At 42.6% G+C, this 24,039-nt stretch overlaps 1 protein-coding gene across 8 annotated transcripts in view; it reads right to left on the bottom strand.

Annotated features, from left to right (window-relative positions):
• The window catches only part of LOC140717349 (uncharacterized), a 95,810-nt gene that overhangs the window by 19,683 nt on the left and 52,088 nt on the right, over nt 1-24,039 (bottom strand). For all 8 annotated transcript variants that reach the window (XM_073030913.1, XM_073030862.1, XM_073030853.1 and 5 more), the window contains 4 exons: nt 22,057-22,161; nt 18,076-18,186; nt 2,902-3,006; nt 30-143 (listed from right to left, as the gene is read on the bottom strand). In XM_073030913.1, coding sequence (XP_072887014.1) covers nt 30-143; nt 2,902-3,006; nt 18,076-18,186; nt 22,057-22,161 — 435 coding nt within the window. The remainder of the gene's footprint in view (nt 1-29; nt 144-2,901; nt 3,007-18,075; nt 18,187-22,056; nt 22,162-24,039) is intronic.

Genomic DNA, 24,039 nt, shown 5'->3' on the forward strand with positions numbered 1-24,039 from the left:
GAGAGGAGCTGGAATTAAATGAGACATACCTTTGTTTAAATTTGGCGTCAGAAGCAGATACATCAATGGAATAAGAAACATTAATGGCAACATCAATCCTGTGATTAACAGAGCAACAGCTGCATTGCCATCCAATGAAAGAGCTGTAATCAAAAATACATTCAGTCAAGCAAGCAACTCCACTTTTCTGTCATGTCAACATAGCCCTCAACTTATCTACCACTTCTATAAATAATTTCAGTGATATACCATCCACAACTCTGTACGCTAAAAAGAATTCCAGAGATTTTCTACCCTCTGCATGGAAGAATTCTCATGCTACTTTTAAATACACACACTGTTATAGTGTAACATGTATTCTCATTAAAGACCCTCCCACTAGTGGAAACATCTCAAATGTCTAACATATCATGCTATCGCAGGTTCTTAAATATTTCAATAAGATCACCACTCATTTTTCTAAACTTCAAAGAGTACAAATCCAACTTCTTTAGCCACTCATTATAAAACCACCCTCTCATCCTAGTATTTTGCTTAGTGAATCTCTTTTGGACTGTCTCTAATGTTAGTATGCTCTTTCTTAAATAAGTAATCTATGCACAGTATTCCTGCTGTGGCCTCACCAACAACAATTCTCACAATATTTCCCTGTTTCTAACCTGAAACCCCTTTGCAATAAAGACCAAAATGCTACTTGCTACATGCACCTGCTAACTTTTTGTGATTCATGCATAAGATCACCTATATTCCTCTGTACTTCATTCATTTAAAATCCATCTCCATTTAGATAGTAATTTGCCTTTTGATTCCTCTTATAGGGCTTCATACGTTTCCATAATAGACACCATTTACTAAGATTTTGCCCACAATCAATCCATCTGTATAATTTACAGAGTACAAGTATAATTATTCCAACATGCCCCCTCATCTATTTTGATGATCACCAATCCATTACTTTATAATTGATTGATGAAGCCAGAACCCTTCCCACCACCACTGACAGGTACTGGACCTCTGCTGCTTCTAGCTAGTTACCATTTATAAACTACCGTGTGCTGTTAATAGAAAGAGAAAAGCTAGAGATTCCTAGCTGACCTGGCAGCATCTGTGGACAGAGAAGCTAAGTTAGCACTTCAGAACTAAGACACTTGTCAGAACTGTAAAGACAGAAACAAGTAACAGGGAAGGAGATAGATTGGTAGAACAAAAGGATTATCTCTGATTGGTTTCTTCAGTTTAAAAGAGACCACAGTCTGAACACCAGATTGGAAGAAGTACAAGTCAACTATGGCTTCACTTGGGAAGATTATTTGAGTCTCTGGACAGTGGTTGATGTGGATAGGAAGAGCTGACCAGGGAGTCACAAAGGAAGTAGTCGAGTGATCCCTTCAAAATGCTGATAGAAAGAGAGGGGTACATACTGTATGTTAGGTGGTGGGATCTTGTTGGAGCTGTTGCACTCTGCAACAGATGATCCGTCAAATGTGGAAGTCGGTGGACAGAAGATGAGAACTAGGGAAGTTTGTTCTTGCTCTGTCCAGGACAAAGAGGATGAGAGCTGAAGTGTGAAAGATGGATGACCTGTCCTTTTTAGGTCCAAGGTGAATGAACATACATTTGAAATCTGTTTATCAGCAATTTTCTTACTTCACTACTTTATATTTGTGACTTAATTCTGCCATCCACAATGCTTAATAGCCAACAATCTTTGTGTTGCTGTGAATTCTGGTGTATGTGACTTTTAAAAATCACATCACTTGAGTCAATATGGTGGAAAGTTACCCCCAATTTCAAATCCTCACAGGACACCCTCAAGCAAATCTTATCAACCTGACAGACTACAGATTTTCCCACATTGCACTACAGTAAGGATCCATTCCTTGAGCCTTGAAAGACATTGACAAGATGCAGATCTGGGCTGAGAAATGGCAGATGGAGTTCAACCACAGAAAGTGTGAAATGATTCACTTTGGAAAGTCAAATCTGAAGGCAGAATACAGGATTGATTGCAGGATTCTTAGCAGTCTGGAGGGACAGAGGGATCTTGAGGTCAACATCCATAGATCCCTCAAAGTTGCAGTGCAAGTGATAGGGTTGTTGAGAGAACAGATAGTGTGTTGAACTGATTAATCGGGATTGAGTTCAAGAGCTGCAAAGTCATTTTGCAGCTCTATAAAACCCTGATTGGACCACACTAATGAGTTTTGGTCGCCTCCTTATAGGAAGGATATGGAAGCTTTAGAGAGGGTGCAGAGTGAATTGGAGAGCATACCTTATGAGGAAAGTATGAGAGAGCTTGGGCTTTTCTCTTTGGAATGAAGGAGGATGAGAGGCTACTTGATAGAGGAGGACAAGATAATAAGAGGCATGGATCAGGTGACAGCCAGATACTTATTTCCAGGGTGGGAAAGGATAATACAAGGTGCATAATTTTAAGGTGATTGGAGGAAATTATAGAGGGTGGCGGTGTTAGAGCTAAGTTTACACAGAGTGGTGGGTGCATGGAATGTGCTTCAAAGGGTGGAGGTAGAAGCAGATACGTTAGCGACATTTAAGATACTTTTAGATAGGCACATGGATGATAGAAAAGTGGAAGCTCCATGGGAGGGAAGGGTTAGATTGATCTTACAGTAGGATAAGCGGTCAGCACAACATCGTGGACAGAAGGACCTAGACTGTGCTGTAATGTTCTATGTCCTATGAACTGTGCTGAGGATGGGAGACATACTAACAGTGTAACTGACATTCAGCCATTAAAGTTTACATCTCTATTAGGTTTACCTGCTCCTGGAAGTGGGCTGTAGTATTGAGGACTACAGATGCTGGTGATCTATCTCAATCAATTTACAATGTTCCAACTGAGATATTTATTTCATTCCAGAATAAAATTCAAATACATACCTGAAGACAAAACATCACCAGCGATGACAATGAAGACTATAAAGTTTATGCAAGTGATACAGATGGGCCGCAACTTCAAGATCCTTTTGGGTATCCAATTAGTTCCTTAGAAATTAAAATAAAACATCTGAAGCCCCGAATAACAGATCTACATAAATGATTAAATACTTGCATTAAAAGACAAGATGCAACTGAAGTTGGTCAAGTTAATGGCAATATTCAGCAAAACATCAGGCAATGCAAGTTAGAGATGAACCTGGCAACTGAGCACTGAACTGAAGGAGGTTCGGAGAGCTACCTCCTAATCGCTGCAGGTGCAGAGACCAGGGAGAAACATAAAGCACTTTGTGGTTATTCTTGCAAGCATATTTCATTTGGTAACTTGTAAAATTTCTGTCTACAGGTCACAAATATGAAAATGGCAGACATACTGCAGTTAGTAGAACATAGAATCGTACAGCACAGTAGAAGTCCTTTACACTTCGATGTCACTCTGACTGTTTACTTGTCTAAAGGACGAGGTATGAATCCATAGTAAAACAGCTCTGCATTATCCTGAATACCATGAGGGCAGCAACTGAAATGATATTCCTGGTGGTAACAATAAGCAATCCCAGAGTTTTTTTTTCACGGTTGAAGTGTCTAAAACCAGAGGGCATCATTTAAGTTAACAGGGGGCAATTTCAAAGGAGAAGTGAAGGGCAATTTTGTTTTTTTACACAGAAAGTGGTGAATGCCTGAAATGTGCTGCCTGGGCTGATGGCAGAGGCAGATGCATCAGAGACATTTAGATAGACACATGAATATGAGGAAAATGGAAGGACGTGGGCATTGTATAGACAGAGCGGTTAAATTACTTGGCCAGTTGATTACCAGTATATCTGGTTTGGCATAATATTTCTATGATTTACTTCTCTATGCTCTATTAATTAAGTTATTCTGTTCAACTCCTAGTAAAGCCTGTCCTGATGCAAAGAATTGGAACATCATTGTGTTCAGATGCTCAGACAGTGTTCTAGTCCCAGATGAAAACCTAACTGTGCAAAGGTGCAGACTGACCTGTGCAAATGCTGGGCTGTCCAATTTAGAGAAGCCCTATCTGAACGCTGTGCTGTTCAATTTGGTAAAAATTGGAGATTGCCCAGTAAACCCATTGAACCAGTTGAAAGAATCCACCATCATCCAGTCTGAGGTCACCTCTCTTACTGCATTTACTGTTGAATTGCTCTTAAGAAACTGGAGGTCTACTCTTTTTCCCCACTCATTATTTCACCCTCTCCAATTCCAGCCTTGGAACAGATCCTCTCTTCATGCCATCACAGAATTTTCAAACCCTCTTCCATAGCATTTGACCCCATTACCAGTGTTGCTCTCTCACCCAAATTCTCCCCTTCCATGGAAGATTTTCTATTTCCATTCATTCAAGTTTAAGAGGCCTTAGCATGGAAATAGTGTTTTAATAAATGAACATCAGATCCGGCTGCTTCCTACTAATCATATTATGCCCTATTCTCAGCAACCGGTATATTCAAATATTATGCAGAATCCAATTAAAGATATTGATCCATGACATTTCTGAATAATTTTTCAGAAAGCCATGAATGGTTGCAATTGACGGCCTGTCTTTGCAAGCTTCACACCCTTCCCAACATTCAATTGATCTACCTTGATCAAAGTAACTTTATTATCAAAGTACATATACAGTACCTATAAAAAGTATTTACCCTCCCCCCCAGAAAAAGTTTTCCTCTTTTAACATTTTACAACATTGAATCACAGTGGATTTAATTTGCCATTTTTGACATGGATCAACAGAAAAAAGACTTCCAGTTCAAAGTGAAAACAGATCTCTGCAAAGTCACTGATGCAGCCCATTGGTTTTGGAAGTCACATAATTAGTTACATGGAGATCACCTGTGTGCAGTGAAGGTGTTACAATTGATTGTAGTAAAAATACACCTGTAATACACCTGTATCTGGAAGGTTCAACTGTTGGTGAGTTAGTGTCCTGGCAAAAACTACACCATGTCGACAAAAGAACACTCCAAGCAACTCCATGAAAAGGTTATTGAAAAGCACAAGTCAGGAGAAGGATACGAGAGAATCTCCAAGTCACTGAATACAGTTAAATCAATCATTAAGAAATGGAAAGAATATGGCACAGCTGTATATCTGACCAGAGCGGGCAATCCTCAAAAACTGAGTGACTGTGGAAAAAGGGGTCTAGTGAGGGAGGCCACCGAGAGACCGACAACAACTCTGGTGGAGTTACAAGCTTCAGTAGCTGAGATGGGAGAGACTGCGTATACAACTGCTGCCCGGGTGCTGCACCAGCCGCAGCTTTATGAGACAGTGGCAAAGAGAAAGCCACTGTTGAAAAAAAACCTCATATGAAATCTTGTCTAGAGTTTGCCAGAGGACATGTGGAAGACTTTGAAGTCAGCTGGAAGAAGGTTCTACGATCTGATGAAACCAAAACTGAGCGTTTTGGCAATCAGACTAAATGCTATGTTCAGTGTAAGCCAAACATCATATATTGTAGGCATGTTGACAAAAATCGACATGAGTGTAATTACTTCTAAGGCACACTTTATTCCAAAAACCAACAAATGGCGTGTGTGTGTGTGTGTGTTTGTATATAAGAAAAAAAACAACCCCCAAAATGTAATAACGTACAATGTAACATACACAGCAAACTCAACCCTTAACACCTTAACAGTCTGGGTGAATTCTGTCTGATGAAATTAAGGAATCCCTACAACATCAACATAGATTGCTCAACAAGGTGGATAATATATCACAAAAATGAGGCCACAGAGACGGTTGATGTAGCACACTATTTGCTGAGGTTTGCTGACTGAAAAACACCTCCAGAGGTGGCTAGAAAGTTTGTGAACTCTGTACAATTTTCTCTATTTCTACATAGATATGACCTAAAGTGTGATCAGATCTTCACGTAGGTCCAAAAACTGGATAAAGATAACCCAATTAAATAAATAGCACAAAAACATTATAGTTGTTCATTTATTTATTGAGAAAAATGATCCACTATTACATGTATTTGTTGGAAGAAGTACGTAAACCTCAGGGGTAATGCCTTCTACAAAAGCTATTTGGAGCCAGCTGATCCAATCAATAGAATTAGATTGGAGGTGTAGGTTGTACAGCTGTCCTGCCCTATAAAAAAGTCACACAAAGTCAGATTACCAACAGAGCCTGCTCTTTTCAAGAAAGATCTGTTTGCATGCACCAATTATCGATCAAAACAACTTTCAGAGGACCTTAGAAGAAGAATTGCTAAAGTCCTGAGTATTCATCAGTCCACAGTAAGTGAAATCGTCTACAAGTGGAGGAAATTCAGTACAGTACTGTGCTACTCTACAAGGAATGGGCATCCTGCAATAATCACTCAAAGAGCACAATGTACAATGCTGAAGGAGGTGAAAAAGTACAACAGAGTAGCAGCGAAAGACCTCCAGAAATCTCTGGAACTTACTAAAGCTTCTGATCATGTGTCCACTAAAAATATTTTGCCAGGGTACCACCACCTTGTTGTGCTGGAGAGGCTTGTGTGATCCTGAAAGCGGTGCCGTCTGGAGCTTAGCTCCTGGTAGGGTCACCCATGGCAGTAAGGTCAAGGGGGAGGATCCAATGAAGCATGGTCCAACCAAGACCTCAGCGGTGGAGCAGACGGAAGATGATGGTAAATTCGTCTTTGGAATCATGGACCTATGAAGACTACCCAGTCTCCCCATGTTAAAAGACCTCTTGCACAGGCATTTCTCCTGGTTTGGTAATCTGATTGGCCAACTTAGACAAAGCTCTGTGGTGATCAGGAAGTAGTGACAGGCACAGGACAGTGAAGTCTGGGAGCTCTTAGCCACAAGCTGACACACAGGCAGTGGGTGTTAGATGAGGTCGTCTTGCTCTTGTACTGAGGCAGGTAGAGCTTTTCGGCAACTGCACCCATGAGTGAGCAGTACTATTCAGGACCCAATCAGCCCACCCCACCCTCAACCTGCAAAAAAAAAGCCTGCCTCCTCTCTCCTAACCGGGTTACCACATCCAGTGGGATCACCAAACTGCGGTCTGAAACAAAAGCAAATTAATTTCGGAGCCTGGAATGTGCGGGCACTTATGCACAGTGAAACAAGCCATCATCCTGAAAGAAATAGTGCGATCATCTCAAGAGAGCTGAGAAGATTCCAAATTGACCTTGCTGCCCTCTCTGAAACGCGATTGGCCAAGGAAGGAAAATTGACAGAGGAGAAGGATGGATACACCGTTTCTGGAAGGGGAAATCAGCAGATGAATCCAGAATTTATGGAGTTGAATTCACCATGAAGAACAGCATCATCAGTCAACTCTCCAAATTGCCAGTTGGCATCAATAAATGCCTCATGACTATGCACCTTAAGCTTGCTAACAACCAAATAGGTAGAGCTGTGAGTGCCTACGCTCCAACCCTAGATTCAGCAGACGATGTTAAGAAGACCTTCTGCACTGACCTCGACCGCATACTATCAGATATTCCCGAGGAAGATAAGATCATTCTCCTTGGAGACTCCAATGCTAGAGTAGACAGGGGCAGCAACTCCTAGGAAGGCACAACTGGGAAGAAAGGTGTTGGCAACATCATCTCCAGTGGATTGCTCTTCTTCTCCAAGTGTGCTGAACATGATCTGACCATCGCCAACACCCTGTTCCGACAGAGATACAAGGTAAAACTTTGTGGATACATCCCCGTTCAAAGACTTGGCATCTTGTAGATTATGCCATTGTTCAGAGAAGGGATCACAGAGACATAGAGAATACAAGAGCCATGATCAGTGCTGATGATGGCTAGAAAGACCTTCAGCTTATTTGCTCAAAAATTACCATCAACATCATGTGGAAGAGTAGAGTGCAAAAGAAGCTGAGCCGTCCAAGATTCAACATTAAGAGCCTAAAAGACATAGTGAAGGTACAACATTTCCAGGCTTCCAAAGCAGTATCCAGAGGACATTGAAGCACACTGGACCATTCTGAGGACCATCATCCTTGATGCTTGGATCTCCTACCTGAGTCTCAGTGTGGCTTCCGTCCAGCCAGAGAATGTTTTTCACAGCATGTCAATTGCAGGAGAAACCTGGGAACAAAATCTCCTACTTTATATGGGCTTCATAAACCATACAAATGCATTTGACTCTGTCAATCGTCCTGCCCTTTGGCAGGTACTATCCAAAATCAGGTGCCTGGAGAAATGTCTCAAGATCCACAGCTCTTAGCCAATGATATGGGTGTAACAGTCATCAGAACTCTGGAACAGCACCTTTTAAAGTTGAAACTGGGATCAAATGGGGAACAACTGTTTGTTGTTTTAATTGCAACTATTCTTCACCTCACAAGCCAAAACTTCCCAGAAGGGGTCCAGATCCTCTATAGACAGATGGGGGGGCTCTTTAACCTTAACAGGTTCAAGGCAAAGAGCAAGGTGTCAATTACTTCCATCATAGTGCGTCAATATGCAGATGACAATGCCTTTGTAGCTCACTCTGAGGTGGATTTGCAGTGCATAATGGATGCTTTTGCCAGAGCATGCATGCTCCTATGACTTAATCTAAACATCAAGAAAACCCAAGTCTTCCACCAACATGCTCCAGATCAAACTCCTAAACCTCCAACCCTCCAAGTTGACGACATCCCTCTGGAGAGCACTGATCATTTCCCATATCTTGGCAGACTTCTTTCTTCGAGTCAACATTCATCTCGAAATAAATTGCAGAACAGGCTGTGTGAGTGGAACTTTTGCCAGGCTGAGAAATGGGGATTTGAAGATCAGGATATTAAGACCAACACTAAGCTTCTGGTCTATAAAGCTACAGTCCTCCCCTCCTTGCTATATGAGTGGAATCATGGACAACATGCAGCAGGCTCATAAAATCCTTAGAAACTTTCCATCAAAGATGCCTCAGAAAGATTCTAAGAGTTAGCTGGGGAACAAGTGTACTAACTCCAGTATCCAGATGGAAGCTAACATTAACTCCATAGCCACAATCATGACTCAACATCAATTGCGATGGGTTGGCCACATCATCCACATGCCTGACTCTTGCATCCCTAAACAAGTCCTGTTCAGCCAATTCAAAGATGCGAAGTGCACTCTTGGAGGGCACAAAAAAATGGTTCAAGGAGAATATCAAGACCCATCTGAGGAAGTGCCACATCAACATGAATGAATGGGAGAAATTAGCACAGGACAGGAAAAGGTGGAGAAGGACTGTCTATAAGAAGGACTGCACAGCTCGAAGAATACCTCCACTGTGCCACTGAGACTAAGTGGCTTCAATGTAAGGAGAGACTGAGAAAGGCACACCCAGCAATATCCACCACCACCCCAATGACCTACATCTGCCAACACTGCAATAGGACTTGTGGGTCATGGATTGGCCTCTTCAGTCACCTCAAGAACCACAAGTGACCAGATCAACCACCAGGCGAAGAATCATACTCTACTGTGAGTGATTGCTGATGATGGTGATAAGAAAAACACTGAATGGCGTTCATGGAAGGACACCATGGAGGAAACTACTGCTCTCCAAAAAAAATTGCTGCACATCTCAAGTTTACAAAAGACCACTTAGATATTCTACAATGCTTCTGGGACAATGTTCTGTGGGCAGATGAAACAACAGCTGAACTTATTGGCAGAAATGCACATTGCTACGTCTGAAGGAAAAATGTCACTGCACACAACACCAGAACCTCATCGCAACTGTGAAGCATGGTGGAAGGAGCATCATGGTTTGGAGCTGCTTTGCTGCCTCAGGGACTGGCAGCTTGCAATCATTGAAGGAACAATGAATTGAAAATTGTATCAAGACATTTTACACTAGAATGTCATGGTAGCAGTCTGTCACCTGAAGCTTAATAGAAGTTGGATAATGCAACAAGACAATGATCCGAAAGACAGAAGTAAATCAATAACAGAATGGTTTTAAAAGAGGAAAAACAGCACATACAAAATGTTGGAGAAACTCAGCAGGCCAGTCCATATTTCAGGATGAGACTCTTCGGAAAGACTGGAGAAAAAAAGATGAGGAGTAGATTTAAAAGGTAGGGGAGCGGGAGAGAGAGAGAGAGAGAAACATGGTGATAGGTGAAACCAGGAGCGGTAGGGATGAAGTAAAGAGATGGGAAGTTGATTGTTGAAAGAGATACAGGGCTGGAGAAGGGGGAGTCTCTTAGGAGAGGACTGATGGCCACGGAAGAAAGAAAAGTGGGTGAAGTACCAGAGGGAGGAGATTGGCAGACAAGGAGATAAGGTGGAAAAGGGAAAAGGGAATGGGGAATGGTGAAGGAGAGGTGGGCATTATCAGAAATTCGAGAAATCGATGTTCATGTCATCATAAACACAAGCTTGATGCTGGGATCCTGTTGGAGATTGTGGAAGTTGTGAAGCATTGTGTGTTGAACGTAGAGGCTGCTGAGGTGGTAGGTGAGGACAAGTGGAACCATATCCCTGGTAGGGCGGCAGGAGGTTGGGGAGAGAGCAGATGTGCGTGTAATGGAAGAGATGCAGTAGATGGCAGTATTGATGGAGGAGGAAGGGAAGCCACCACCCAGCATACCTTCCCCTCCCCTCCCCACTTTCTTCTTTCCACAGGGATTGCTCCCTATGCAACTCCTTTGTCCATTCGTCCCTCTCCACTGATCTCCCTAACACTTAACCATGCAAGCACATCAAGTGCGACACCTGCCCCTTCACCTCCTCCCCCACTACCATTCAGGCCCCCGGGTGAGGCAATGCATGGTGCTCCTGGTGTGGCCTTCAGTATATTGGAGAGCCCCGACATAGATTGAGAGACACCCTCACCAAGTACCTACACTCAGTCTGGCACAAGAAGTGGGATCTCCCAGTAACCACCCATTTTAATCCTATTCCCATTCTGATGTCAATCCATGGCCTCCTCTACTGTTGTGATGAGATCACACTCAGGTGGGAGGAAAAACTCAGGTTGTGTTCCATTTGGGTAGCCACCAACCTGAGAGTACGAACGTCGATTTCTCGAACACCTGGCAATACTAAATAAAACTACGGAAGAGATAAGCGGAGCAGCCATTGTCGGGAATAGGCCAGCTGCAAGAGTAGAAGCAACAGGCTTTGGTTCAAAAGAGGCTTCGGCTTGGAACAGTCATCGGCTCTGTGTAAAGCATCTGTTAAGGTTTCCTTTTTTGTTTTTTTTTCTCTCTCTTACTGTACCATTTAAATAGCTGTGGTGTGCTCTTCGTGCGGGATATTGGAGAACGGGGAGACCCAGAGTCTCCCAGGGAACTACATCTGCATGAAGTGCATCCAGCTGCAGCTCCTTGAAGACCACATTAGAGATCTGGAGCAGTAACTGGATGACCTTCAGCTTGTATGGTAGAGTGAGGAGAGAACTGATCAAAGTTACAGGGAAGTAGTCACCCCGAAGTTGCAGGAGGTGAGTAGCTGGGTGACCGTCAGGAGAAATGGAAATAGGCAGTTAGAGGAGAGCACCCCAGTGGCCATTCCCCTCAAGAACAAGTATACCACTTTGGATACTTTTGTGAGTAATGACCTCCTGGGAGAATGCCATGGCGACTGGGTTATAGGCACTGAGCATGGATCCACGATGCAGAAGGAAAGAGAGAGAAGAAGGGAGCAGTAGTGATAGGGAACTCAACAGACAGGAGATTCCGTGAATGTGAATGGGACACCCGGAAGGCATGTTGCCTCTCAGGTGACAGGGTCAGGGATGTCATACATCACGTCCATAAAATTCTGGAGACAGAGGGGGAGCAGCTGCATGTCTTGGCATATATTGGTACCAATGACATAGGAAGGAAAAGCAATCAGGTCCTGAAAAGAGAATTTAGAGAGCTAGGTAGAAAGCTCAGAAGCAGTACCCCCAGGGTAGTAATTTCTGGATTGCTGCCTGTGCCACATGCCAGTGAGGGCAGAAACAGGATGATTTGGCAGTTAAATGCGTGGCTGAGAAGCTGATGCAGGGAGCAGGGCTTCAGGTTCTTGGATCATTGGGATCTCTTCTGGGGAAGGTATGACCTGTTCAAAGGTGATGGGTTGCACCTGAACCTAAGGGGGACCAATAATCTCGCGGGCAGGTTTGTTAGAGCTGTTGGGGAGGATTTAAGCTAATTTGACAGGGGGTGCGCACTGGAGTGAAGGGACTCAGGATAGGATAGATGGTAAAAAAGTAAAGATAGCATGCAGTCAGACTGTCTGGAAGGGCAGGTAGGTGATGGGACTTAGTTACAGCCAACAGTCTGAGTATTAAATCATTAGGGATGCAGAATTAGAAAGGATAGCAAATGCGATACTCAAGGTGCTGTATCTAAATGCGCGTAGTATAAGAAATAAGGTGCATGATCTTGTTGCACTATTACAGATTACCAGGTATGATGTTGTGGCCATCACTGAATCATGGCTGAAGGATGGTTGTAGTTGGGAGCTGAATATCCAAGGTTACACTTTATATCGGAGGAAGGGGAAGGTAGGCAGAGGGGGTGGTGTGGCTCTACTGGTAAAGAATGGCATCAAATCAGTAGAAAGATGTAACATAAGATCAGAAGATGTTGAATCCTTGTGGGTTGAGTTAAGAAACTGCAAAGGTAAAAGGATGTTGATGGCAGTTATATACAGGCCTCCCAACAGTGGCTAGGAGGTGGATCACAGATTACAACAGGAAATAGAAAAGGTATGTCTAAAGGGCAATGTTATTATAGTCATGAGGGATTTTAAAATGCAGGTCAAATGGGGAAAAACAGGTTGGTAATGGATCTCAAGAGTGTGACTTTGTTGAATGATAAGAGATGGCTTTTTAGAGCAGTTTGTCTTGAGCCTACTGGGAGATCAGCAATGCTGGATTGTGTGTTATGTAATGAACCTGATGCGATTACAGAGCTTAAGGTAAAAAAAACCTTCAAAACCAGTGATCACAATATGATTGAGATCAACTTGAAATTTGATAGGGAGAAAGTGAAGTCTGATGTAGCAGTATTTCAGTGAAGTAAAGGAAATTACAGTGGTATGAATTGAATTGAATTGACTTCATTTCTTACATCCTTCACATACATGAGTAAAAATCTTTATGTTACATCTCTGACTAAATGTGCAATGTGTAATCATAGTAATTTATAATAAATAGAACAGTCAATGTAATATAGAGTGCTCTGAAGTCAGTGTGAATTCATCAGTCTGATGACCTGGCGGAGCCTGTTGGTCCTGGCTTTTATGCTGCGGTACTGCTTCCCAGATGGTAGCAGCTGGAACAGATTGTGGTTGGGGTGACTTGGGTCCCCAATGATCCTACGGGCCCTTTTTACACAACTGTCCTTGTAAATGTCCTGAATCATGGGAGGTTCACACCTACAGATGCACTGGGCTGTCCGCACCACTCTCTGCAGAGTCCTGCGATTGAGGGAGGCACAGTTCCCATCCCAAGCAGTGATGCGGCCAGTCAGGATGCTCTCGATTGTGCCCCTGTCGAAAGTTCTTGGGATTTGGGGGCCCATACCAAAATTCCTCAACTGTATGAGGTGAAAGAGGCGCTGTTGTGCCTTTTTCACCACACAGCCAGTGTGTACAGACCATGTGAGATCAAAGTAAATTGGAAGCGTATGTTTCTGGGAAAAATGAGGAAGGTGCAGGATGCATGTATTCCAAAAAATGAAGAAATAGTCAAATGGTAAAATTGTACAACCAAGGCTGACAAGGGAAGTCAAAGCCATTGTAAAAGCAAAAATAGGGCCATACAACAAAGCAAAAATTAGTGGGAAAAAAGAGGATTGGGAAGTTTTTAAAAACCCACAGGGAGCAACTAAAAATCATTAGAAGGGAAAAGATGAAACATGAAAGAAAGTGTAAGGGTTTATTTTTCATGTTAACTGCTAAGGCTAACAAAATGGCTTCTCTATAACATTAACTGCTGAGGTAATGGGTTCTTTGTAGCAGCACGTTTTAGGTTATAACTAGAGATAATGGGACTTTGGAATTCAGTTGGTAACCAATGGGAGAGATGTTACTCTTTCCTGTGTATCTGAGAGCTGTTGGTTTGCACGGGCTTTGGCCCATCGCGCCGATGGGGATGAAGAGAGGAGACACGCACGAAGAGATGCTGGAGGCTGGCCGGCAGAGCGGACTCCAAGCAGGGGTTTGGGATCCTGCGGGGTTGGGAGGAGATCAAAGGGTGGAAAGAAGATCTTGTTCTGTGAGCTCCAGTGATTTGTGCACAAACTGTTAATTTTAATAAGAGTGCCGCCCTGTTCTTTTATGTTTGGTTTCTCTACTGACCACATAGTCAAAGTAAGAATTATAAAGTGTAATCATTTAAATCGCATATGGTGTACTGTCTGATATTTTGCACTGTGGGTTTGACTGGGGTACATTACACAGCATCCACACAAACTTGATGACCCAGTTTGGCGGGGCTGAAGGCTGCTTCCCCTGGACGATCGCGAGCTGAGTGAGCCTGCGGCTTACACAAGCTAACAAATAATATCAAAGTGGATAGTAAAAGTATGTTAAAAATAAAAGAGAAATGAGAGTGGATATAGGACCACTAGTAAATGAGGCAGGATAATTATGACAGGGGACAAGGAGATGGCTGATGAACTAAATGAGTATTTTGCATCAGTCTTCACTGTGGAAGACACTAGCAGTATGTCTGATGTTGTAGTGTGTGAAGGAAGAGACGTGGGTGCAGTTCCTATCACAAGAGAGAAGTTGTTCAAGGTCTTTCAAAAGCTGAAAGATCTAAAGGTACATAAGACAACCGGACCAGATGAACTGCACCCTAGGGATCTGAAAGAGGTAGTGTTAGAGATTGAGGTGGCATTATAAATGATTTTTCCAAATTCATTGGACTCTGGAAAGGTGCCAGAAGGCTGGAAAATGGCAAATGTCACTCCACTCTTTAAAAAATGAGGAAGGTAGCAGAAAGAAAATTATAGACCAGTTAACCTGACCTTAGTGGGAAGATGTTGGAGTCAATTGTTAAGGATGAAGTGATGGAGTACTTGGCGACACAGGACAAGACAGGACAAATTCAGCGTGATTTCCTTCAGGGATAATCCTGCCTGACGAACCTGTTGGAATTCTTGGAGGAGATTACAAGTAGGATAGATAAAGGTGACGCAGTGGATGTTGTATATTTGAATTTTCAGAAGGCCTTTGACAAGGTGTCACACATGAGGCTGCTTACCAAGTTAAGAACCTATGGTATTACAGGAAAGTAACTGACATGGTTAAAGTATTGGCTGATTGGTTGGAGGCAGTGAGTGGGAATAAAAGGACGCAAACACGAGAAAATCTGCAGATGCTGTAAATTCAAGCAAAAGACACAAAATACTGGTGGAACGCAGCAGGCCAAGCCACATCTATAGGAAGAAGTACAGTCGATGTTTTGGGCTGAGACCCTTTGTCAGGACTAACTGAAAGAAGAGATAGAAAGAGATTTGAAAATGGGAGGGGGAGAGGGAGATCCAAAATGATAGAAGACAGGAAGGGGAGGGATGAAGCTAAGAGCTGGAAAGTCGATTGGCAAAAGGGATACAGAGCTGGAGAAGGGGGAGGATTATGGGACCGGAGGTCTAGGGAGAAAGAAAGGGGGAGGGGAGCACCAGAGGGAGATGGAGAGCAGGCAAGGAGTGATTGTGAGAGAGACAGAGAGAGAAAAGAGAGGAAAAAAAGGGGGGAGTGAATGAAAGAATGAATAAATAAATAAATGAGGGATGGGGTAAGAAGGGGAGGAGGGGCATTAACAGAAGTTGGAGAAATCAGTGTTCATGCCATCAGGTTGGAGGCTACCCAGACGGAATATAAGGCATTGTTTCTCCAACCTGAGTTGAGGACATTAGAGGAGGCCATGGATTGCCATACCAGAATGGGAATGGGACGTGGAATTAAAACGTATGGCCACTGGGAGATCCTGCTTTCTCTGGCGGACAGAGTGTAGGTGTTCAGCAAAATGGTCTCCCAGTCGGCGTCAGGTCTCACCAATTTATAGAAAGCCACACCGGAAGCACCGGACGCAGTATACTCACTAAAACCTACAGCACAATACAGGCCCTTTGGCTCACAAAGTTGTGCCGAACATGTCCCTACATTAGAAATTACTAAGGTTACCCCTAGCCCTCTATTTTTTTAAACTCGATGTACCTATCCAAAAGTTTCTTAAAAGACCCTATCTTATTCGCCTCCACCACTGTTGCCGGCAGCCCATTTCACTCACTCACCACTCTCTGAGTAAAAACTTACCCCTGACATCTCCTCTATACCTATTCCCAAGCACCTTAAACATGTGCCCTCTTGTGGCAGCCATCAGCCCTGGAACCATCCACACGATCAATGCCTCTCATCATCTTATACACCTCTATCAGGTCACCTCTCATCCTCCGTCGCTCCAAGGAGAAAAGGCCGAATTCATTCAACCTATTCTCATAAGGCATGCTCTGTAATCCAGGCAACATCCTTGTAGCTCTCCTCTGCGCCCTTTCTATGGCTTCCACATCCTTCCTGTAGTGAGGCGACCAGAACTGAGCACAGTACTCCAAGTGGGGTCTGACCAGGGTCCTATATAGCTGCAACATCACCTCTCGGCTCCTACATTCAGTTCCATGCTTGAGGATCTTCTCAACCACAGAGTCTGATCCTCCACACTGCCAAGGTTCTAACCATTAATACTATATTCTGCCATCATATTTGACCTATTATACCTTCAGTTTTAATCAACAAATTCCAAAATCTAGGCCTCTGTACCATGCAACACACACAAAATGCTGGTGGAACTCAGCAGGCCAAGTAGCATCATTGGAAAAGAGTACAGTCGATGTTCCGGGCCAACATAAAGGCCAACCCTTTATCAGGACTGGTGAAGGGTCTCAGCCCGAAATGTTGACTATAATCTTTTCCACAGATGCTGCTTGGCCTGCTGAGGTCCTCCAGCATTTTGTGTGTGTTGCTTGGATTTCCAGCATCTGCAGATCTTCTCTCCTCTGTACCACCCTCTGTGACTGGATCATTCACACTATCAGTACAGAACAGAAATAACATCTCCTCACTGACGATCAACACTGGTACACCTCAAGCATATGAGCTTAGCCCACTATTCTATTCTCTCTACACCCATAACTATGTGGCTAGGCACAGGTCAAATGCCATCTATGAATTTGCTGATGATACAACTATTATTGGAAGAAGTTTAGATGGTGATGAAGAAGCATGCAGGAGTGAGATAGATCAATTGGTTGTGTGGTGTTACAGTAAAAACCTTGCAGTCACGTCAGTAACACCAAGGAATTATTGTGGTCTTCAGGAAAGAGAAGCTGAGGCAACATACTCCAGTTCCCATCAAGGGATCATTAGTGGAAAAGGTAAGCAGTTTCAGGTTCCTGTGTGTCAACATCGCTGAAGATCTATCTATCCTGGGTCCAACATCCTGGATGCAATTACAAAGAATGCAGTATTTTATTCAGAGTTGAGGAGACTTGGTATATTATCAAAGATGCTCGCAAATTTCCACAGGTGGACTGTGGATAGCATGCTAACTGGTTGCATCAGGAACCACTGCTACAGAGGAGCCACTGAACAGGATCAGAAAAAGCTGCATTAATTTGTAAAGTGAGCCAGTTCCATCATGTGCAATGCGTCAAAGACACCTTCAAAAGGCAATGACTGCAGAAGGCAGCATCCATCATTAAGGAACCCCATCACCCAGTGCTCTTCTCATTGTTGCCATCAAGGAGGTACAGGAGCCTAAAGACATACAGTCAGCATTTCAGGAACAGCTTCTTCTCCTCCACCATCAGATTTCTGAACAGTCACCGAACACATGGATAGTACCTCAGTTTTTTGCTCTCCTTTTGTACTACTTACTTTTTTTTTATTTCTCACTGTAATTTATCATTTCTTAAATTATGCATTGCTGCTACAAAATGTCAATTTCCACAATATATGCCAGTCATATTAAACCTGATTCTGCAAAGCAGCACTTCATAAATGGGTAAAAACACGGGAGAATTGCATCCCACAGTGATGCAATTGTGATGATCATTCACATTTTTACTTTCCATCATGTTTTTGTTAAATTAAGTCACAGTTTATTTGGAGGCACATGCAGTTTATACCCAAATAATTTAGACAATGATAGATACCTTGGTCTGTGTTATTCTTCCAGCAAATAAAGATGCACAAACTGATCAATACTATTCCCAGCAGTGCTACAATCCCCACAGCAGCAGATGCATTGTCCTTCTTAGAAAAGCCTGCAATGTAAAATAAATTTAAATAAGCAAACATGTAACGCACACCAGAGAAATGCCATGCAGGCTGCTGAATGTTGCAACAATCAAACTTTTCCACTATCTCCTGCAGGGAACAGGCAGTGCCAATCCCTGTCCAGTCTTCCTAACTTTTGGGGACACAAAAGAGATTGCAGATGCTGGAGTCTGGAACAAAACAAGATACGGGAGAAACTCTCCATGGGACAGGGCGCATCCTTTGGGGCAAAGGAATAGACATTATTTTGGAATGAGACCCTGCATCAGGACTGAGAGTGCAACAGGAAGATAGCCAGTATAAAGAAGTGAAAGGAAAGGTGAAGCAGGAGCTGGAAAGTGATAAGTGAGTCCAGGTGTGGGAGGGAACAGTGGGGATAGTGACAAAGGCTGGAAGGTGGTAGGTGAAAACAACAAAAAGCTGTGGATTATGTAATCTGACAAAATAGAAAGGAATTAAGTAGAACCATATTAGGAGTGGATAATGAACAAATCGGATCAAGGAGCCTGATTAGTTGAATATGTGGATAAAATAACAGATGAAACCATATGGGGAAGGAAAATCAAACCAGGTAACAGGGAGCTAGTGGATAGGGAGGTTGTAAAGAAGGGTATGTGAGAAAGGACCCATGACCCTGTGTCCACCCTTCGCTAAAAGTTCAAAGTAAAATTTATTATCAGAGTAAATATATGTCACCACATACAACCCTGAGATTTCTTCTGCAGGCATACTTAGCACATCTATAGAACAGTAACTGTAAACAGGATCAATGGACAACAAACTATGCAAATGCAAATATAAATAAACAGCAATAAATAGTGAGACCATCAGTGTGGGAACACCAGAAGTAGGATGAATGTAGTTATCGCATCTTGTTCAAGAGCCTAATGCTTGAAAGGTATTAACCCTACCCAAACTGACTCTATCTGCACTTCAAGCCCACCTCAACTGGATCCACCTATCACTCATCTCTATCCCTCCTATTTATACTGGTTATCTACCCTTTACACTCTCAGTCCTGATACAAGGTCTGGGCTTGAAACATTGACTGTCCCTTTGCCTCCACAGATGCTACCTGACCCGCTGACTTGACTTGACCTTATATTTCACATCCTTCACATAGATGAGGATTGAACATCTTTATGTTACATCTCCGACTAAATGTGCAATGTGCAATCATAGTAATTTATAATAAATAGAACAGTCAGTATGATATAGAGTACACTCAAAACAGTGTGAGTTCATCAGTCTGATGGCCTGGTGGAAGAAGCTGTCCTGGAGCCTGTTGGTCCTGGCTTTTATGTTGCGGTACGATTTTCCAAACGGTAGCAGCTGGAGTAGATTGTGGTTGGAGTGACTCAGGTCCCCAATGATCCTACGGGCCCTCTTAACACACCTGTCCTTGTAAATGTCCTGAATCATGGGAAGTTCACAACTACAGATGTGTTGAGCTGTCCGCACTACTCTCTGCAGAGTCCTGCGATTAAGGGAGGTACAGTTCCAATACTAGGCAGTGATTTGGGGGCCCATACCGAACTTCCTTAAGTCTGAGGTAAAAGGAGTGCTGTTGTGCCTTTTTCACCACACAGCTGGTGTGTACAGACCACGTGAGATCCTCGGTGCTGTGGATGCCGAGGAACTTAAAGCTGTTTACCCTCTCAACCCCAGATCCATTGATGTCAATAGAAGTTGTCCTGTCTCCATTCTTCCTGTAATCCACAACCAGCTCCTTTGTCAGAGAGATGACTTCTTCCCTGCAGTCCCCCCTCAACCTTCTATGCTCCAAAGAATAAAGACCTAACTTGTTCAAACTTTCCCTGTAACTTAGGTGCTGAAACCCAGGTAACATTCTAGTAAATTTTCTCTGTACTCTCTCTATTTTGTTGACATCTTTCCTACAATTCGGTGACCAGAACTGTACACAATACTCCAAATTCGGCCTTAACAATGCCTTGTACAATTTTAACATTACATCCCAACTCCTATACTTAATGCTCTGATTTATAAAGGCCAACATACCAAAAGCTTTCTTCACCACCCTATCCACATGAGTTTCTACCTTCAGGGAACTATGCACCATTATCCCTAGATCACTCTGTTCTACTGCATTCTTCAATGCCCTACCATTTACCATGTGTGTCCTATATGGATTATTCCTACCAAAATGTAGCACCTCACACTTATCAGCATTAAACACCATCTGCCATCACTCAGCCCACTCTTCCAACTGGCCTAAATCTCTCTGCAATCTTTGAAAACTTACTTCATTATCCACATCGCCACCTACCTTAGTATCATCTGCATATTTACTAATCCAATTTACCACCCCATCCTCCAGATCATTAATGTATATGACAAACAACTCTGGACCCAGTACAGATCCCTGAGGCACACCACTAGTCACCGGCCTCCAACCTGACAAACAGTTATCCACCACTGCTCTCTGGCATTTCCCATCCAGCCACTGTTGAATCCATTTTACTACTTCAATATTAATACCTAACAATTGAACCTTCCTAACTAACCTTCCGTGCGGAACCTTGTCAAAGGCCTTACTGAAGTCCATATAGACAACATCCACTGCTTAACCCTCATCAACTTTCCTGGTAACCTCTTCAAAAAATTCAATAAGATTTGTCAAACATGACCTTCCACGCACAAATCCATGTTGACTGTTCCTAATCAGACCCTATCTATCCAGATAATTATATATACCATCTCTAAGATAGAAGAAGATCCACAGAACTACATCTCTGAGATGTAGTTAGTTGCTTTTTCTAGATAGCCAGATCTTGAGGAATTCCCTAAGGTGCTGCAAGGCATCCAAGAGATAATCCACGGTATGCTTCTCACAACATTCACAACAGTCAGTTATGGAGAGGTCCTCACAATTCAATGAGAAGTCCATAAATCTCCCACTCTCAATCAATCAGGATCCACCACAGTTATCATTTATAATAAAGCCAGAATGTTAATTTGGGACAATTTCTTTCTGACTCATTTTCATCTAATTGTCTACTAATTTCTTTCATTCTTTTGCTAGATGGCAGTTCTGGCTGACATTTGTGATGTGGTCAATGGTATGTTAGAGGAGAGAATACTGTTTCTTGTCAGATATTTGCACATCATTTCTGGATTGAAAGGTCAATATTCCATTAACTGCTTAAAATTTCTGTACACTTATGGCACTAAATTTTTCAATGAACACAGAGAATCTCTCCAACTATTATTCACCAACTATTCTGTCCTTTTTAAATCCAAGTGCCTTCTTGTTGGCCTGCACTGAAATCTAAATATAAGAACTTTTATTTTATTTACATCATTTATTATTTTTCTATGACTTTTTGTTTGTTGACAGCCATGCCACTTGAAATGTTATTTAACTTTGTATCATTAAGAAACTTGTTATGTGACTTTAATTGCATCATCTGAGTAAACCTAGTGAAAACTTGCAGTCCTAAATCAGATTGTTGCAAGGCAACATTCTGCCAAATAAATCACTGCAAGTTCTTCCTAGACTGTACCCAGATCAAAATAATAGGTTGAGCATCAGCCTGTGAGTGAATTATCAAATGCCTTCGAGAAGTTCAGGAACATAATCTGGTCTTCCATTACCAGCATATACATTGAGCTAAATCGAGCTGCGTATGACTGGCAGTTCTGAACCATTCCCCTTAAATTCAGCCATTAAAACCAAAACCTTCAACAGGTATCCTTGTTCTGCCCTGGGCCTAAGGACTGGCAGTTTGGGTAAAGCAACTTACAATGCACAGACTGAGATGCTCATTCCTTCTAATCACTCTGTGGTGTACTGAGTTGATAATTTCTGAAGTTCAGAACATTATTTGAGCACATACCTGTAACTATACCGTAGAGAACTCCGACCATCATGATGCAAAATACAAGGACCACTTTACTGATGGACAGCCAATTGAACCAGATTTTGATTCTCCGGATTATTTCTTGTAAACAAAAAGTGAACATTATTTGAAATGCATATTAATAGATGCATAGAAATCATTTAACATTTGCATCAACTGAAAAATGTTTCCCGTAACAGAGCTCGGCTCAGGATCTGTCGTGTTCGCAGTGATACTGAGGGTCCTAAAGATGGGCAATCCAACCAGCTCAGAAATGAACCAGATGACAGAATATTGGACTGAAAGGGCTTCAAAGAACTAGTTCACACACAGCCATAATTGTCTGTGCCGAAAGACAGACAAAAGTCACTGTTTTGTAACTTGGTTAATACTTTATCTGCTGGCTGTTGGTGTGAAAAAGGCAGGTACACAGCAGCTTCCGCGTGCTTACATCCAGTTGATAAGGTGATGCCCACTGAAAATTAGCTCTGTGGACTATCCTAAAGAAGGCCTCAATTGATATTATCTTGTTAGTGCTGCAGCAACCAATTCCAGCATTCACATTAAGCTGTCTGATTGATAAGCCCACACTAAGGATTGGAATACCGTTGCACCCAGAAGCTTACAGGCATCAGGCAGTGTTCTGACTGTAACCATAAGATAAAGGAGCAGAATTAGGCCATTCAGCCCATCGAATCTTCTCTGCCATTCCGCCACAGCTGATTTAGTATAAACTCTCTCAATCAAATTCTCCTGTCTTCTCCCTGTACCTTTTGATGCCATAACTAATCAAGAACCTATCAACGTCTGCTTTAAATATACCCAATGACTTGGCCTTCACAGTCATCTGTAGGAATGAATTCCCCACCTCCTCATCTCTGAACTAAATGGTCATCTCTCTATTCTGAGTTGTGCCCTCTAGTCCTGGACTTCCTAACTGTAGAAAACATCTTCTCCACATCCACACTTTAAAGGCCTTCCAATATTTGATAGGTTTCAATGCGATGCCCCTTCATTCTTCTAAACTCCAGTCAGCACAGGCTCAGAGCTATCAAATATTAAAACTTACATTCCTGGAATAATTCTCATGAACATTATCTGGACCCACTCCAATGCCAACACATCTTTTCTTGGATAAGGAGGCCAAAAATACTCAAAAATTTCCAAATGCAATCTGAACAATGCCTTATAAAGCGTCAGCATTTATATTCTAGTCCTCTCAAAATGAATGCTAACATGCCTGCCTTACCGCAGACTCAACCTGTATGTTAACCTTTACAGAGTCCAGCACAAGAACTCCCAAGTCACTTTGCACCTCAGATTTTTGAATTTTCTTCCTGTTTAGCAAGTAGTCTACACCTTCATTCCTTCTACCAAAGTGCACGACCATACACTATATTCCATCTGCCACATCTTCGCCCATTCTCATATTCAATCTAAATCTTTATGCAGATTCACTTATTCCTCAAAACTACCTGGCCTCAAATGCGTTTTTTCGTATTTTTCCCTCCCCCTCCTACTTTCAAATCTCTTACTATCTTTCCTTTCAGTTAGTCCTGACGAAGGGTCTCGGCCTGAAATGTCGACAGTGCTTCTCCTTATAGACGTTGCCTGGCCTGCTGTGTTCCACCAGCATTTTGTGTGTGTTGCTTGAATTTCCAGCATCTGTAGATTTCCTCGTGTTGGCCACAAATCCATCAATTCCACTATCAAAATCAATTGACATATAATCTGAAAAGAAGTAGTCAGTACATGAACCCCTCTGGAACACCATTAGTCACCAGAAGCCAACCAGAAAAGCTCCATTTATTCCTACTCGTTGCCTCCTGCCAGTCAGCCAATCTTCTATCTATGCCAGAAATTTTCCTTTAATACCATGGGCTTTTACTTGTTAAGCAGCTTCATGTGGGGCACCTTGTTAAAGGCCTTCTGAAAATCCAAGTAAACAACATCCACTGACATCCTCTGTCTATCCTGCCT

This window comes from Hemitrygon akajei, chromosome 2 (assembly GCF_048418815.1).
Source record: "Hemitrygon akajei chromosome 2, sHemAka1.3, whole genome shotgun sequence".
Classification (NCBI taxonomy): Eukaryota; Metazoa; Chordata; class Chondrichthyes; order Myliobatiformes; family Dasyatidae; genus Hemitrygon; species Hemitrygon akajei.